Raw genomic sequence first — 13,937 nt, forward strand, 5'->3', positions numbered from 1 at the left:
CGAAATCATATGGTTCTTGTCCTTTTCTATCTGACTTACTTCACTCTGCATGATACTCTGAAGAACCATCCATGTTGTCTCAAATAGCGATATTTCATTTTTTTATGTCTGTCTGGATGATCTATTCATTGCTGCCAATGGGGTATTCAAGTCCCCTACTATAATTGTATTTTTGTCAGTTTCTTCTTTTAGGACTGTTAGTAATTGCTTTATATATTTTGGTGCTTCCAGGTTGGGTGCATATATATTGATAAGTTTTATGTCTCCTTGATGAGTTGTCTCCTTTATTGTTATAAAAATGTCTATCATTTTCTCATGTTACCTTTTTTATCTTGAAATCTATTTTGTCCTCATATAAGTACTGCTACCCCTGCTTTTCTCTGGATACCATTCAATTGAAGTATCATCTTCCACCCCTTCACTTAGAGCCTATGTTTGTCTTTGTAGCTGAAATCGGTCTCCTGCTGGCCACTTACAGTTGGATCTTGTTTTTTAATCCATTCTCCTACTCTGTGCTTTTTGATTTGTGAGTTTGTCCATTTATATTTAGGGCAATTATCGATGTATGAGGACTTAACTATAGTTATTTTATCTTTTGTTTTCCAGTTGTTCTATTTCTTTTTCCTTGTGATTTTGTCTGCTATTTTAGTTTGGCATTTTCTGTGATTTTTCTGTTTACTCTTCTTTTTTGTTTCATGTCAGCTTTGGATTTTTGTTTGGTGGTTACTATTAGGTTTGTAAAATATCTCATTCATAGAATAGTCCTTTTTCTTCTGATTGCCTCTTCATTCACCTGTACCCATTTGTCTTTTTTTTCTCCTGTTAGGAATATGTCACATTATTCTTTCGTATGTTGTGTGTTCATTACCAAATTGTAGGAGTTATTTTTTAATGCCTGTCCTTTTTTTACTCTAACTTTTGTTATAATTGTTTACTACCCTATTCTGAAGTAGATTTGCTATTTCCTTCTTCTGTTAGTCATCTTACAGTTTTGTAAACTTTTGTCTTTATTTCTGTTAGTAGATAGAGCTCCCTTGAACAGTCTTCTGGTGGCAAATTCTGTTTTCGTTTAGGAAAGCCTTTATTTCTCCTTCATATCTAAAAGATAACTTTGCTAGGTATATTATCCTTGGCTGATGATTCATCTCTTTCAGTATTTTGACAATTTCCTTCCAGTTTCCCTTTTAATGTTTCTACTGAGAAATTTGATTATAATCTAATGGGCTTTCCTTTGTAGGTCACAGTATTTTTTCCCCTGGCTGCCTTGAGAATTCTTTGTCATTGATTTTTGACAGTTTGAATAAAATGTGTCTTGGAGGTCTTTTGTGTCGATAGAATTGCATTCTGGTAGCTTTTGTTATTCTAATATCCAATTCTTTCCATAGGTTTGAGAAGTTCTCATCAATTATTTGTTTGAATAGGCTCTCTGTTCCCTTTTTCCTCTCTTTTTCTTCTGGTATACCTATTATCCTTATGTGGTTCATTCTAATGTAGTCAGATAGTTCTCCTAGAGTGATTTTTTTTTTTTTTAAATAACTCTTAGTTCTCTTCTTCCTCCTGGGTCATTTCTAGGTTTCTGTATTTGAGCTCACTAATTCTCTTTTTCATCTAGTCTGTTGTATTTCCAGTGCTTTCTAGTGCATTACTCATCTTTGAGTTCTTCAGCTCCAGAATTTCTGTTTGGTTCTTTTTTATACTTTCAGTCCCTGGCAAAGTGTTCCTGTTGTTCATTAATTTTATTCCTGAGCTCATTGAACTGCTTTTCTTAGTTTTCTTGCATATTGTTAATTTCTTCATAACTGTAATCTTAAATTCTCTGTCATTTATATCACCATCTTCCATGACTTTGAGTTTGGTTTCTGGAGACTTTTCCTTTTTTTTCTGTGTTCCCAAGCTAGCTTAGTTGTTCATGGTATTTGATGGATTATTTTTCTGCCTGCACATTAAGATGGTAAACTCTTTTCTTGTTTAGATACTGTTTTGCTGTCAACAATTCAGCAGGTAAATAGGGTACTTTCTTTTCTCTGTGCTGGTTAGGGCATATCAGCTTTATTTACTAGGTTCTGCTGGGGAGTGTCGGGCAGGGAGGGCAAGTTCCCACTCAGCACCCTGCCCCCTGTTCCAGGAATGGCTCTCAGCACTGGTGTGTTGTTTAAAGCTTCCCCAATTTCTTTACCAGGCTCTGCTGGGGATTGTGGAGAAGGGTGGGCCACAAGTTTGTAGTCTTGTGGCCCTGCCCCCATGCCAGCAAAGGCTGTTGTCACTGCTATGTTTTTTAAAGCTTCCTAGCTACCTCTACCTGGCTGTGCCATAGTGGGGAAGGTAGGAATGGTAATGTCTTTTCCCAGAGAGAAACTGCTTTTGCAAATTTGTAAATTTAAAGTGAGAAGGAATATATTTGAATTCTAAGAGGAAATATTCTCATAATTGCATGTCACATAAAGTGACATGTATAATTTTCTTAACATTTTTTTCCTAAATAATTTCCTTCCCTGTAATTAAAACCTAAGTGTTTGAGGCTTCGTATTGATAAATTATGGATGTTTATAAGGAATAAGAGTTCTCTATTTTCTTGGTGATATGAATACAGCAATTGACAAATGAGATGGGAATATTTATGAAATGAAAAGTAATGCTAAGTGAGGTTGAGTTAAACTGGAAATAGTAAACAAAGCCTTTATGCTCCCTTTTTTTTTACACTGCTTAATTGCAAAGGTTCTAGAGTGGCTAGTTATGTGGGAATTTTTTTTTTTTAAGATTTTGAAAAGTGCTCAAATTAGTACCATCATTTAAGCTTTGGTGGTAATTGCCTGGCTTCCGAAATATATGTTAGCAAATTCTTGATGTTTTCACTTTTGTGGTTTCTTTTGCCATTGTAGCTTCGTAAATGCTATTTATATCCAATTCCCCTAATAGAGTTCTTCTTGAGGCAATGCAGGAGGGAACAGAGGAGTGAGTGGGGACTTGTTTCTCTGTGATAAGTTTAAAAATGGAATAATTGTTTAAGTCTAGAAAGCACATAAAAGAAAACTGTCTCCCTTAGGACGTCCTTAAACTGTAATCTGTCATAAAAGATATTTTTCTGAGACTTGCTTAAAACTTTATGGCTTTGTGATTATGCATGTATTATGATTATTCTCTTTCCCTTGAGGATAAACCTTTTTTTGTAAGTTGGCCTTTATGATATCTCTTAAGTGTGTAAGCTCTGAATTCCACTAGAATTATTTTCTTTGAGATAACCAGTGTTTTTGCATGTGGTTTTCTTTTCTTTTTGACTTCAAGGAGGAAGGAGATGATTCTCATTTTGGCTGTACAGAGACTTGGTCAGTCTCGGAGGGACCCGAAGTGATTAGGAATTGATAGTATCTGAGTTACGTAAGTCCTCTTTTAGTATTTTGGCCTTCGAGTTTCCTTTCCACAGAGAAGACTTTGCAAAGGCAGTTTTCCAGGAAAGCAGGGAGCCTTAGAGCTGTGGATACAAAGCTTTAAATCTTTTCAGCCAGCATATAGTACATGGGAAGTTGGGGAAGGCAGACACATGTGTCTATGATATCAAACCTGACAGCAAGAAATATATGTCCTCTAATTTCAGATTCCAAAAACTTAAGTGTTGTTTGTTAGGCTGTCCCTTCTAACTTAAGTACTTTTTATTTTTCCTTTTTCAAATGTTATTGATAACCAGTAATGAGTTTTAGTTTCAAGACAGCATAGGCCAATATTCTGGTTCATTTGGATGAAAATGTTTGAATTTTCAAATGAAAAGGTGGAATTTTGCGAGGAAGATAACTTGTTAGCACAGTTACACAGAGTGAGGAGTAACACATTTTATCTTTTCCTAAAATGGAAGCTGTTTAAGAGGAAATGTTTTAAAAATGTCTTTTGCTAGTTTTATTCCACTCCATCACCAAGTTATAGTAATGTGTAGAGGAAGTCTGTTGATGAGCTAAAACCAGCAGTGTGTTTAGGTGCAGAGGGGCTTGGTTATGGTTGAGGAACCCTGAACAGAGAGAGTGGGTGCCAGAGTCCTGTAAGGGTGTGTGCATAGGTGAGTCCTCATTAGGTATCCAAAGGGTGGCTATTGTAAATTTGTAAGATCATGAGAAACTACTCACTTCAAGTGGTTCTTATGTTTTTTACTCTTCTGATCATTTTAAGCAAAGACTTTGTCTTCTAAAAAAACAAACAAAAACAAAAACAAAAAAAAACCTCCACTGGGGACAGAGCACTAGGTATCATTTTATAGGTAATGGGAACTTATGAAAATTTGGAGGTGAGTGACATAATTTCATCAGTGCTTTAGGAAGATGATCTAGCAATAGACTGGAGCTTTGGAGGGCAGGTAGAATTGAAAACAGGAAGATTAGATAATAAGCTAGCACAGTGAACCGTAGTTTCACCTTTTATCCTCATAGAATGTAGATCATTACCATCCTGTAGCCACAGAGTGATGGTTACATATTTAGATGAGACGTCATAGGAATGTATTTTGTAAGTTGTAAATAGGAGGTTTGTTACTGTAGTGGTGATATTCTATTTCTTCATAGGAAGTGTTTTCTGTTCTCCCTCTTAGTCCAGGCTGTTCTAGAGGCTGGACCATCTAGAGTCTACTTTGGGCTCTAAGACTATGTAACCTTGGTGAAATCACTTCTTGGTTTTCCTCATCAGAAAAAAGAGGTACAATTCTTCTTTAAAATTATTTCATATTTAGTTTCTGATTCTTTTTATTCCAGTTGTGAACAGCAGTCAGCTGTGTAAATCCCATTGGTATCCTTTTACCTATGTGTTGGTAACTTTGAGGAGAAAGTGAGTCAGGCTGTAAGTTAAAAAAGAAAGAGTCTGCTCGTCTGTGATATTTAAATATTTATTTAAGTTTAAAAATAATTTTCATGGCACCAATGATTTTATGCTAACTACATACTGGATATGTAGAAAAAAGTACATTGCTTTGAAGGAAAATGTAACTTAGAAGTTTTGGCACATGAAAGGTTAACAACTATATATATATATTTTTTTTTTAATGAAACTAAGAAATTCACATTTGCAGGTAGTTTACCCTCTACTGCTTAAAGATGCAGTACACTATTCTTTAGTAAGTTTTATTTCCTTTGATAGATGAAGCTATGGGAACCATTGCTTTTTCTACAATGAGATGAAACTAATTTTGAGAGAAAATGGGAAACATAGTAGAACACAGTAAACCCAGGTTAAAAACTCGAACAATTTTTAATGATGGGGAGATACTAAAAAAGACTAGTCACCAACAAAGGAGGTTTGTTATTCAAGCACTATTTGGAAAGCAAATTGAAGGAAATTTTTCTATCTGTATTTTCTGGGATAAGCCCTGGAAAAAAAATAACCTGAAAGTTTCTACAGAGAGAAAATCCAGCTGTTGGAAGTGGTATGGACTATTGTACTGGTAGAACTGTAGACACAAAATACCAGGAAATGGAATACTGCATCTTTTTCTTTAATGTGAATATGAAAGATCAGAGTCAAGGCTATCACTCACTGCATAGAAACACCATATTCTACAGACTGAGGTAGGAACACTAACACTAAAAGGTAATCTATGTTGCATAAGACAGTAGATATCCAAGCTAAAACCAGCCCCCTTATCTTCTGACAGCCTTTTCATCTGAGTCTACTTTTCTCTTCAGTCCTGTGCTCAATAAAACCTTTCCTGTGTAGATGGCAACTGGCAGTGGCTAGTTGATTCTAAGTGATCCCTAATCTTTACTAGGATCTGTTTGTCTTGTCACTTGGTAAATAGATGTTTGTAATTCTGCCCAAATTGTTGCTGGTATGGAAATGATCAGACAGGCCCTCTTCCATTCTTAGACTCTGGCCGTGTTTTAGCATTCCAGTACTTGGATCTTGCTCAACTTGGCCTCAGACATCTCTTTGCTGGTTGTTTGTTCGAGCACCCTTTAAACATGCAACCCCATTGTCTCCACTGGGAAGTGGTCCTGGATCTTTAAAACACATTAGGAATTGGAGCAGAGCCAACCCTCTTTCTGCTAATATCATAGTAAGGAGCAGTTTTATTATGTAGATCAGGGTTGGCAAATTATGGCCTGTGGGCCAAATTTAGCTCATCATCTCTTTTAATAAAGTTTTACTGGAGCACAGCCATGCTCTTTCATTTATATATTACCTATGGCTGTTTTTGTGCTAGGATGGCAGAGTTGAGTAGTTGCCAGAGTATGGCCCACAAAACCAAAATAAAAAAATATTTACTATCTGGCATTTTACAGAAGTTTGCCAACCCCTGGTCTAGACGAAAGGGCATTTAAAATTATGCCCTATCCTCCCAAAAAGAAAGGCCCCATTTATTCCAAGGCTATTATATTCTACACATGGACATGGTTCTGCTATCTCAGGGGACAAACTAAAAGAGAGCAAATTTAAAAGTGACTCATTCTGTTCTGCATTTGGGGCTGCCCAACATCATAGGGTATTGGCAGCTGCTCCATTGTTGTATAGGTTTCAGGAATTTGTCCACTGACCATCCTTAAGGAAGTCCTCAGGCCCCAGATGACTTAGAAATCTCTCCCTGAGATGAAAACAAGATCGTGTGTTTGAGTGGTTGTAATAGTTGCCGAGCTCGGGCCTCAGACCCCACACTCACCCTTCACGTGCTGCGCTTCTGCATGATTCCACGGCTTCCCTCAGCAAGGATGTCAAGTGCTTTCCTACAACTTTTCCTGATGCAGAGGATGACCCTAGGGGGCAGTATTTCTACATCTATGTGTTGGTCTGTGTCACGGTCACCTTCTTTCTTGGTAGGCATCTCTTAGAACTCCTATTTTAAAAGATTCTTTTCCTGGTCCCTTCCAAGGCTGTTTGTTGATCTTGGAATCCTACTTTCTGAAGTTTTTCATTCTCAGGATCAGTTTCTTTCTTGCATCGTTTAGTTCATCAGGTTCTATTTTCTTAATCCACAAAGTAAAAACAAAATATGAATTGATAAGAAAATAACATTTCGTTGTTAAAATATAAATTGACATAGGTTTTTTTTTTTTTTTTTTCCATGGGGGTGTACAAAATAAGTACTGCTCTCTGAATCTCAACAGTCTCTCAGGTATCTTAGCTCTGGTTTCTGTTAGCTATATTTCGTTCGACATTTTTGACAGTCCTATCTGGTACCACTGAATTCATCTAACGCCTCTGGAGCACTATAAAAGTCTTGAGGTTCTTCAGAAAAAAATCACAGAGTCTAAGTTCAGTATACAAAACTCATGGTGATGCCCACTAGGATCTAGTCTAAGGGGACAGACTTACCCCACCCCTGTTGCTGCTGCTGCTGTAGCGGTGGTCCCTTCAGATGCCCACTCTGCTCAGATTTGAAAAAAAAAAAAGGAAAAGAAAATCCAACTCAGACCATAAGAAGCAACGTTCCATTTAATCATTCTACATGGATGTTTACTTTTCTAAAAGCTCTGTCTAGCAAGGAGACTTAGACAGTGCCCCTTGTTCAGACCCCTGGCCTGTCCCACTACGGCTGCAGTGATGAGTCTACCAGAACCCAGTAGGAGAGCTCCTGCAGAATACAGAAGACAGCAGCTCTCTAGTCTTCAACCAGTGTCCCATCTGCGAGGTGACACTACTGTGATAATCATTAATAGTAAAATAAATTATTTTTATTTGATACTTTCAAAATAATACACATCTATGAAAAATCGAAATTCAAAACCAAAAGTTATCCTGCAAAGTGGGAGGATGAGAAACAGAGTCGCTGAGCCTTTCTTGAAAGAACCTCTGAAGGAAATAAGCTTTCCCAGTTTGTTTGGACAGGGCATGAGCCTATCCCTTTCTTCTGGGAAACGACCCTCCTAGGCTGTGGACTTTGAGTCATGAGAGGAGGACTTGGTACATGTGCCGATGGTTCCGCGATGGGTCCCATTGTGGGAATGGGTAGCGGGGCTCCTTGGTCCACCTGGCTAGTTAATGAGAGGAGTCATGCCTTCTCAGGTATCAATGAGCAGGCTCACCACTGAGCGGATTTTGCAGGCAAACCATCGCCTGAGGGGACAAAAGTATTGATAGTGGAACTGTTCAAACTCAGGGGTCTGGCGGATATCGCGGAAAAAGGCAATGTCAAGGTCAGACTCAGTAAGGATGATCAGGAGGAGGAGCAAAACAAAGAGGAGTCCCATGGTCACAAGGAGCAAACGGAGGACACTTAAAACAAACTTATTCACCTGTTCCTCCTCTGGCCTGCTGTGCCCCTGACACAGGGCCCTGAGCTCTCCCCCAAGGGCCTCCACATCTGCAGCAGTCGGGGTGCTGGCCTCAGACTCCTTCTCCTCCTCTATGCTGCAAGTGGCTCCATTGATTTGCCGCGAAAGCAGCATCAGCTCCAGACTGTGCTCGGCCACAGGGGTGGGCAGCACGCTGTCTGCAGGGCTGTAGGCCTCGTCTGCAATCACGGCAACCCGCTCATTGCTGTCTGCCCGGCTGCTTCTCACGTGAGGCAGGAAGGTGTCCCCGTGGGAGGAGGAACGCACTGGGGTGGAATGGGCACTGTCTCGGAGGGACTCTAGACCTGGAAAGGCAAAAGGAACATGAAGAGGAGGCTTTCTGTCCCAGTGCACACTTTGTTCTCTTTGCTTATGGTTTTGGCCACATTTACTAACGGTTTTTACCTTTCCTGCCTCTGGGTTCAGCCCCAATTTGAAAGAGATTTTGAATCACATACGATCTCCTTATTCAGAGCTAGGGCCATGGTTCAGGGAGCTTGTTTGCCTCTTAGGCCGAGAGCCTTGAGAGGCAGGAATAGGGAGGACAAGACTGTGTTCTGCCCAGTGGGGCCTCATCTAATACTGATTCTGGAGCTGAGTGTCCTGACAACCCATCATGTAGCTCCTTGAGCTCATGAGGTCATCTTTTGGATTTCTGCATTGCTATTAGTCTCTTCAGCTTCCCAGTTCTAGCCGTCCTGACCTTGTGGGATGTGAAAACTCTATCTGCTCTTTTTAAGTGCTCTCTCTGATGGAGAAGGGAAGTCATCCAGGCCAGCTCCCTCTCTTTTTACCTTAGAATGATCTGGGTCCAGATTAGGCTGACAGCTCCCCTATTTTAGATATTTTAGCGTACAGAGTGGTCTTTGAGAAGATCTTGTTGGGGCGGGGGAAATTCTGTTAACATTTGTTTTTAGAAACTCCTCATAGTCTTGGCTGTATTGTGTTTGTTTCTATGCTAAAATCTTAAATTTGTATGTTTTACACTTTTCAAAGCACTTTCATTTTATCTTTCAACAACTCTATGAGGAAGAGTGAGAGGTTACAGAACTTGCCTAAAGTCATGTGGTTGTTAATGGCAAAGCAAGGAGAGATTCTAAGAATCTTTACATTTCACGGTGCTGATGGTCACGAGTTGGATTCTGGGGAGTGGAACCACGGGCCAGGATGAATTAAGTCAACAGCCTGCACCTTAGATCTGGGTCCTAATTGCCCAAGAAACTGTTGTGCAATAATGTGAAATGAAGAGCCTGTCCCTATTCTAAAGCTCTTGATGCTCCTTCGATCTGTTTTGTTGTCCCCAGTATTCCTCCCTTACTCCCCCATGTGCATGCACAGCATCAGGAATATGTACCTTGGAGTGTGTAAAGGGTCCCCGACAAAACAACCTTCAGGCCTGATCATGCATGTTGCTGGCTCAGCTCCTTTCCCAAACCATTCCTCCGGTCCCCTTTTTCTCTGGAACCTCAGCTCTCCTGCACAGGGCACCTCACTTTCAAGGGGCTGTCCCCTCACAAGGACAGCTCTGACTGCCAGATTTTCCAAAGTATGACAAGCTTAGCTACCAGAAGCCACTTCAATGCAAGCTTAGCTTGGCCTACAATTTAGACCTAAGCGGAGAAAGGAGAGAAGCGAAGGCTGTGACATCAGAGGGAACAAATCAGAGGGACATCAGAAGCCACATTATACTGCATTGTTAGTGCTCTCAATAGACAAGATAATGAATATGTATGCATTTCTAGTAGAGTGCCTGACAAACATTTCTCTCTCAGTAAATGTTAGTCTTCTGTTCCCTCAGCAGACCTCACCTGTAAGGTTATCATTCCTATGTCAGGTTAGCCCTGTACAGAACTGCAGGTTTCACTAAAAATGACCACCCCGCCTCACCCCTTCATCGAACTTGTTGATCTGGGATGGATGGGGTGCGTGCTGTGGGTGGGATCAGGGTGAGTGGCACAGCAAAACAGGATTGTCTTTTTTACCTTGGAGGTGCTCCAGCTGCTTGCCTTGCCCAGAGGTGGCTCCCAGCGGGCTGGGGGGCACAGTGGTCAGGAGCCTAGCCTGGAGCCGGGGCCCCATCCTCAGGATGCGCACACTCAGGGGCCGAAGGCAGTGGTTAGTCAACCGGAGCTGAACGCGGACTCTGGTGTGAATCTTAATCAGACTCTTCCCCATGGTGGCCCAGGAAGGTAGATACTTCTTCAGTGGAAACCAGCCAGGCAGGGAGATACAGAGGGAAAGGACGGAAAACCAACTAGGGACAAAGGATTTTCTCGGACCTCATGCTATGGCAGTTCCTGTGCTGGGTCTTCTGTGCTGAAGAGAGGTCGGCTCCATGAGCCTCAGCAGGCTGAGCTGCAGGGAAGGAGCAGCTTGGAGAGGCCCGCGTTATCAGGAGACTGGATTCAGTCAGAAGCACTTAGAGCCATAAAAAGTAATGCTTCCCCAGCCTGTAGCTGTTTCCCTGAGGCCCGTATAAGGGCCCCAGACCTCTCAGAGAGAGAGGGACAGAGAGGGCAGGGAACAATCTCAGAGGGTAAGGGGAATCAGGACAGTCCCAGAAAATCTAGGACGTGAAACTACAAAGACACTGGGCTTTGGGCTGAGTTGCTCTGAAGTGTGAGGAGGTAGCTCTGGGGCTGGAAATGGGCTATGTCCCATCCTCTACTGGGGTGAACCTGGTGGCTTCAGCCTCAGAATGGATGGGAAGAGGGCCCAGAGAGGGGAGAAAGTTATGTTTCTTCAGAAAAGGAAAAGAAATTCCAGTTTCCTGAGATGAACAACCCAAAAGAAGAACAGCGAGAGCTGTGCTGTTCTCTCACTTAGCCTAAGACAGGAGGGAAAACCAGGATGCTGAGTCTGATGACCGTCAGACCTCAATAATTCCATACCTTGCATAGTGACTAGACTTGGTTGTTTATAAGGCACCCTTCCACATCCACACCCCACTCTGCAGTGGGGACAACAGGCTCAGAGGGGTTAAGCAACCTGCTTCAAAGTACGTGGCAGACCTCTGATTTGAGCCTCATCTTTGACTTCCTGACCAGGACTCTGCACTGTGCTTGCTGCCTGCCCCATATGTACTTTAATCTCTTTAAATTACTTCTGCATACATCGGCTTCCTTGCAAACTATAGCAAGGAAGGTGTCCCCTTTTTACAAATGGAGCAACAAAGATACTCAAATAATTAAGGCACTTGACGGTGGTTGCCCAGCCAGGGTTCTCAACCCTGAGAGAACCATACTCAGGTGATGCAGAGTCAGTGAAACATCCTAAAATCTTAAACACAAACGAGAGATCCTCTCACAGGAGCAATAGAGGAACAGCCCACCTAACCTGAACGGTTCTTCATTTTCATTAATAAGCAGCATTCCTTCAGAAAGAGCAAAGCGCCTTTCCTCCTTAGCCTCCAAGACAGTGACAAATTTGAAGTAATCTTGCTGCTGTTTCCTGCTGCTGGGGATCTGAGGTCCTACAAACCATCATCATCGAGAATTGAAAACACTGAACTTTACACCTTTAAATCTGCAGGGCACGCTGGGTCAGTGACAACAGCCGGAGGGTAATATTCGGAGAGTCACCTAATGGTATTAAGGCCCAGAGACTGGAGCGGTATCAGCCTCAGGCTACTGGGGCATCCGGTTCAGTAAAGATACACAGACTTTGTCTCTCTCCACTTTTACGTACTCCAAAGGGAAGGAAGGATAGAGAGAGACGGGGGCATATTGGATTTCCTGAGACAATGTTAAAGAATTCAGATAGCAAGAGGATAGATTTCTACAGCTAAAGTAAAGGTGGTAGCAGCTATTGAAATGTTTCTGAACCAAGTGTTTTCATTTCTTGGCTAACTGCCTTAGCTACCCTGATCATTAAGCTGCGGAGACTGGTCAGATCAGGAAAACAAGCGAAAAGCCTCTTGATGGAAAGCAATTTCAGAACTGCATGGAACCTGGTAGATCTCACATACACTGTTTCCCAAAAGTCTACCCTAAATACCCTCCGCTCCACAACCCCCTCCTGAACTACAGCTCAGCAGGGCTGGCTGGGATTCCCCTTCACCTGACACCCAGCTGGTGTTCCATCCACTGGGTGGAACCTTCTCCCTACACTGGAGAAACTTGCTGTCTCTACTGCAAATTCACTTCTTTTCAAGGTCCCCAAGTAGAACTGGTCTAAGTCACAACTCGGAGGAACCTGTACTCATCTCCAGCACTCATGTTTACCTTCCATGATGGAGATGTGAACAGCTCTTCTCCGGGTCCTGGGGACGCTGCTCAGCCTTGGGCCATGGGTTATAGAGGGACAGCTGCGGCTGGGAACCATCCCAGCTCTGAGGTTAAAGAAAAAGAACACTTGTTAACTCAGTGTACAGATGGGTGTGGTCAAGACTCATAAGGAACAGATACTAGAATTGCATGGAGGTTTTTTTTTTTTTTTTTAAATCTTTAATACCTGCTTTTTGCCTTTAGTCCATGGATCCCAGTCAGAGACACTGCTTCAGACTCGTTCACCTCCCTACGTCCTAGGCCCACCTGAACCTTTCTTTAGTGTGGCAACAGTGCCACTGGTCTCTGGGCAGAATGGTCAGAGTAGTGGCCCAGGATATGCAGTGCTCCTGAAAATGGATACGGCAGCCTCCCCTGACTTCTGACAGAGGCAGCTGGTGGCAGGGGGCTGTGTGTGAAGGGGCAGGTAGTAATACTCTCATTCCCAGAGGTCAGATGGTTGGCGAACCCTAGCCCTACTGGCTGATCATATTCCTTCTAGGTCTTATCAGGTTCTAGAAGATGGGATTCTGGAAATTCATGATTTACAGCTATACATGAAGCATGGATCTCAAAACTATTTTAGACCTAGTGTGACAAGGCTATGGGGTTACACCTGGCATCCTGTTATAATTGATTCCACAACCAATGAAATCTTGCTGCTTAGAAATGTCCTCTATGGTCTATGACCAATTTCACGGCTTTGGAGGACAGTAGAGAATTACCCAGGAAGGTGGCTCCTGGGTCTGATGTACTGTCTCCATTAGCCCGCCCTCCCTCATTCTCCATCCAAGCTCAGGGATACCAGGCTCGGATGGTTCCCCATGCCTTTATCTGAGATGGGTCTCTTCACCCTCTTTCCCTGTTCTCCTTCCCGTTTTGCGGAAGATGGGGTGGGGGAGCGCGGGGGGGCGGCGGAGCCACTGTGGCCAGAATCTTCACATTACTCAAACCGTTGGCTCTTCTGAATTCTGGGACCTGAGCTGGAATTGGTTTTCAGGGAAGCCCTGGCAGCCTACCTGTGGATTTCTGGTGGCTCCCGTTTGATCTTGGCACTCGACTCCATTACTTCCTTTGCAACTCGGCCACTATAAGTAGTATAATAAAACAAGAAATGAGACAGTGTTTCAGGACTGGGCTCCTCTCCAGAGTCTCATATTACTTTGGCTGAATCAGGAAATGTCCTCTTTGGCCTACCCCTTCCTAATGTTTAGGTCACTGAGAAAGTTTTGCTTCCTGGGGTAAAGAGTTCTAAGATGTTCTGACAGCTGATCTTAAAGAGCTCTCTGCCTCTGGAGGCTTCGAGATCTTCCAGTCTCATTTAGGAATGATTCCTCATTGCCCAGCATGTTCCAAAAATATTGCAAAAAAAGAGAACTCTATTTAGACAGACGTGAAAAGAATTACTGTTACAGTTCTTACTTTACTGCTG

General features: G+C 42.2%; 2 protein-coding genes across 3 annotated transcripts in view; one reads left to right on the forward strand and one right to left on the reverse strand.

Moving 5' to 3' along the window:
* The window catches only part of WDR76 (WD repeat domain 76), a 101,413-nt gene that overhangs the window by 57,798 nt on the left and 29,678 nt on the right, over positions 1-13,937 (forward strand). The gene's annotated exons all lie outside the window — the stretch shown is intronic.
* Positions 4,999-13,937, reverse strand: part of FRMD5 (FERM domain containing 5) — a 37,161-nt gene continuing 28,222 nt past the window's right edge. Inside the window, exons 9-11 of the mRNA XM_023527825.1 lie at positions 13,525-13,648; positions 12,464-12,570; positions 4,999-8,545 (exon numbers count right to left, since the gene is read on the reverse strand). Of these exons, the coding sequence (XP_023383593.1) occupies positions 7,968-8,545; positions 12,464-12,570; positions 13,525-13,648 (809 nt within the window). The 3' untranslated portion in view covers positions 4,999-7,967. The remainder of the gene's footprint in view (positions 8,546-12,463; positions 12,571-13,524; positions 13,649-13,937) is intronic.

Source organism: Pteropus vampyrus, unplaced genomic scaffold (assembly GCF_000151845.1).
Source record: "Pteropus vampyrus isolate Shadow unplaced genomic scaffold, Pvam_2.0 Scaffold19, whole genome shotgun sequence".
Classification (NCBI taxonomy): Eukaryota; Metazoa; Chordata; class Mammalia; order Chiroptera; family Pteropodidae; genus Pteropus; species Pteropus vampyrus.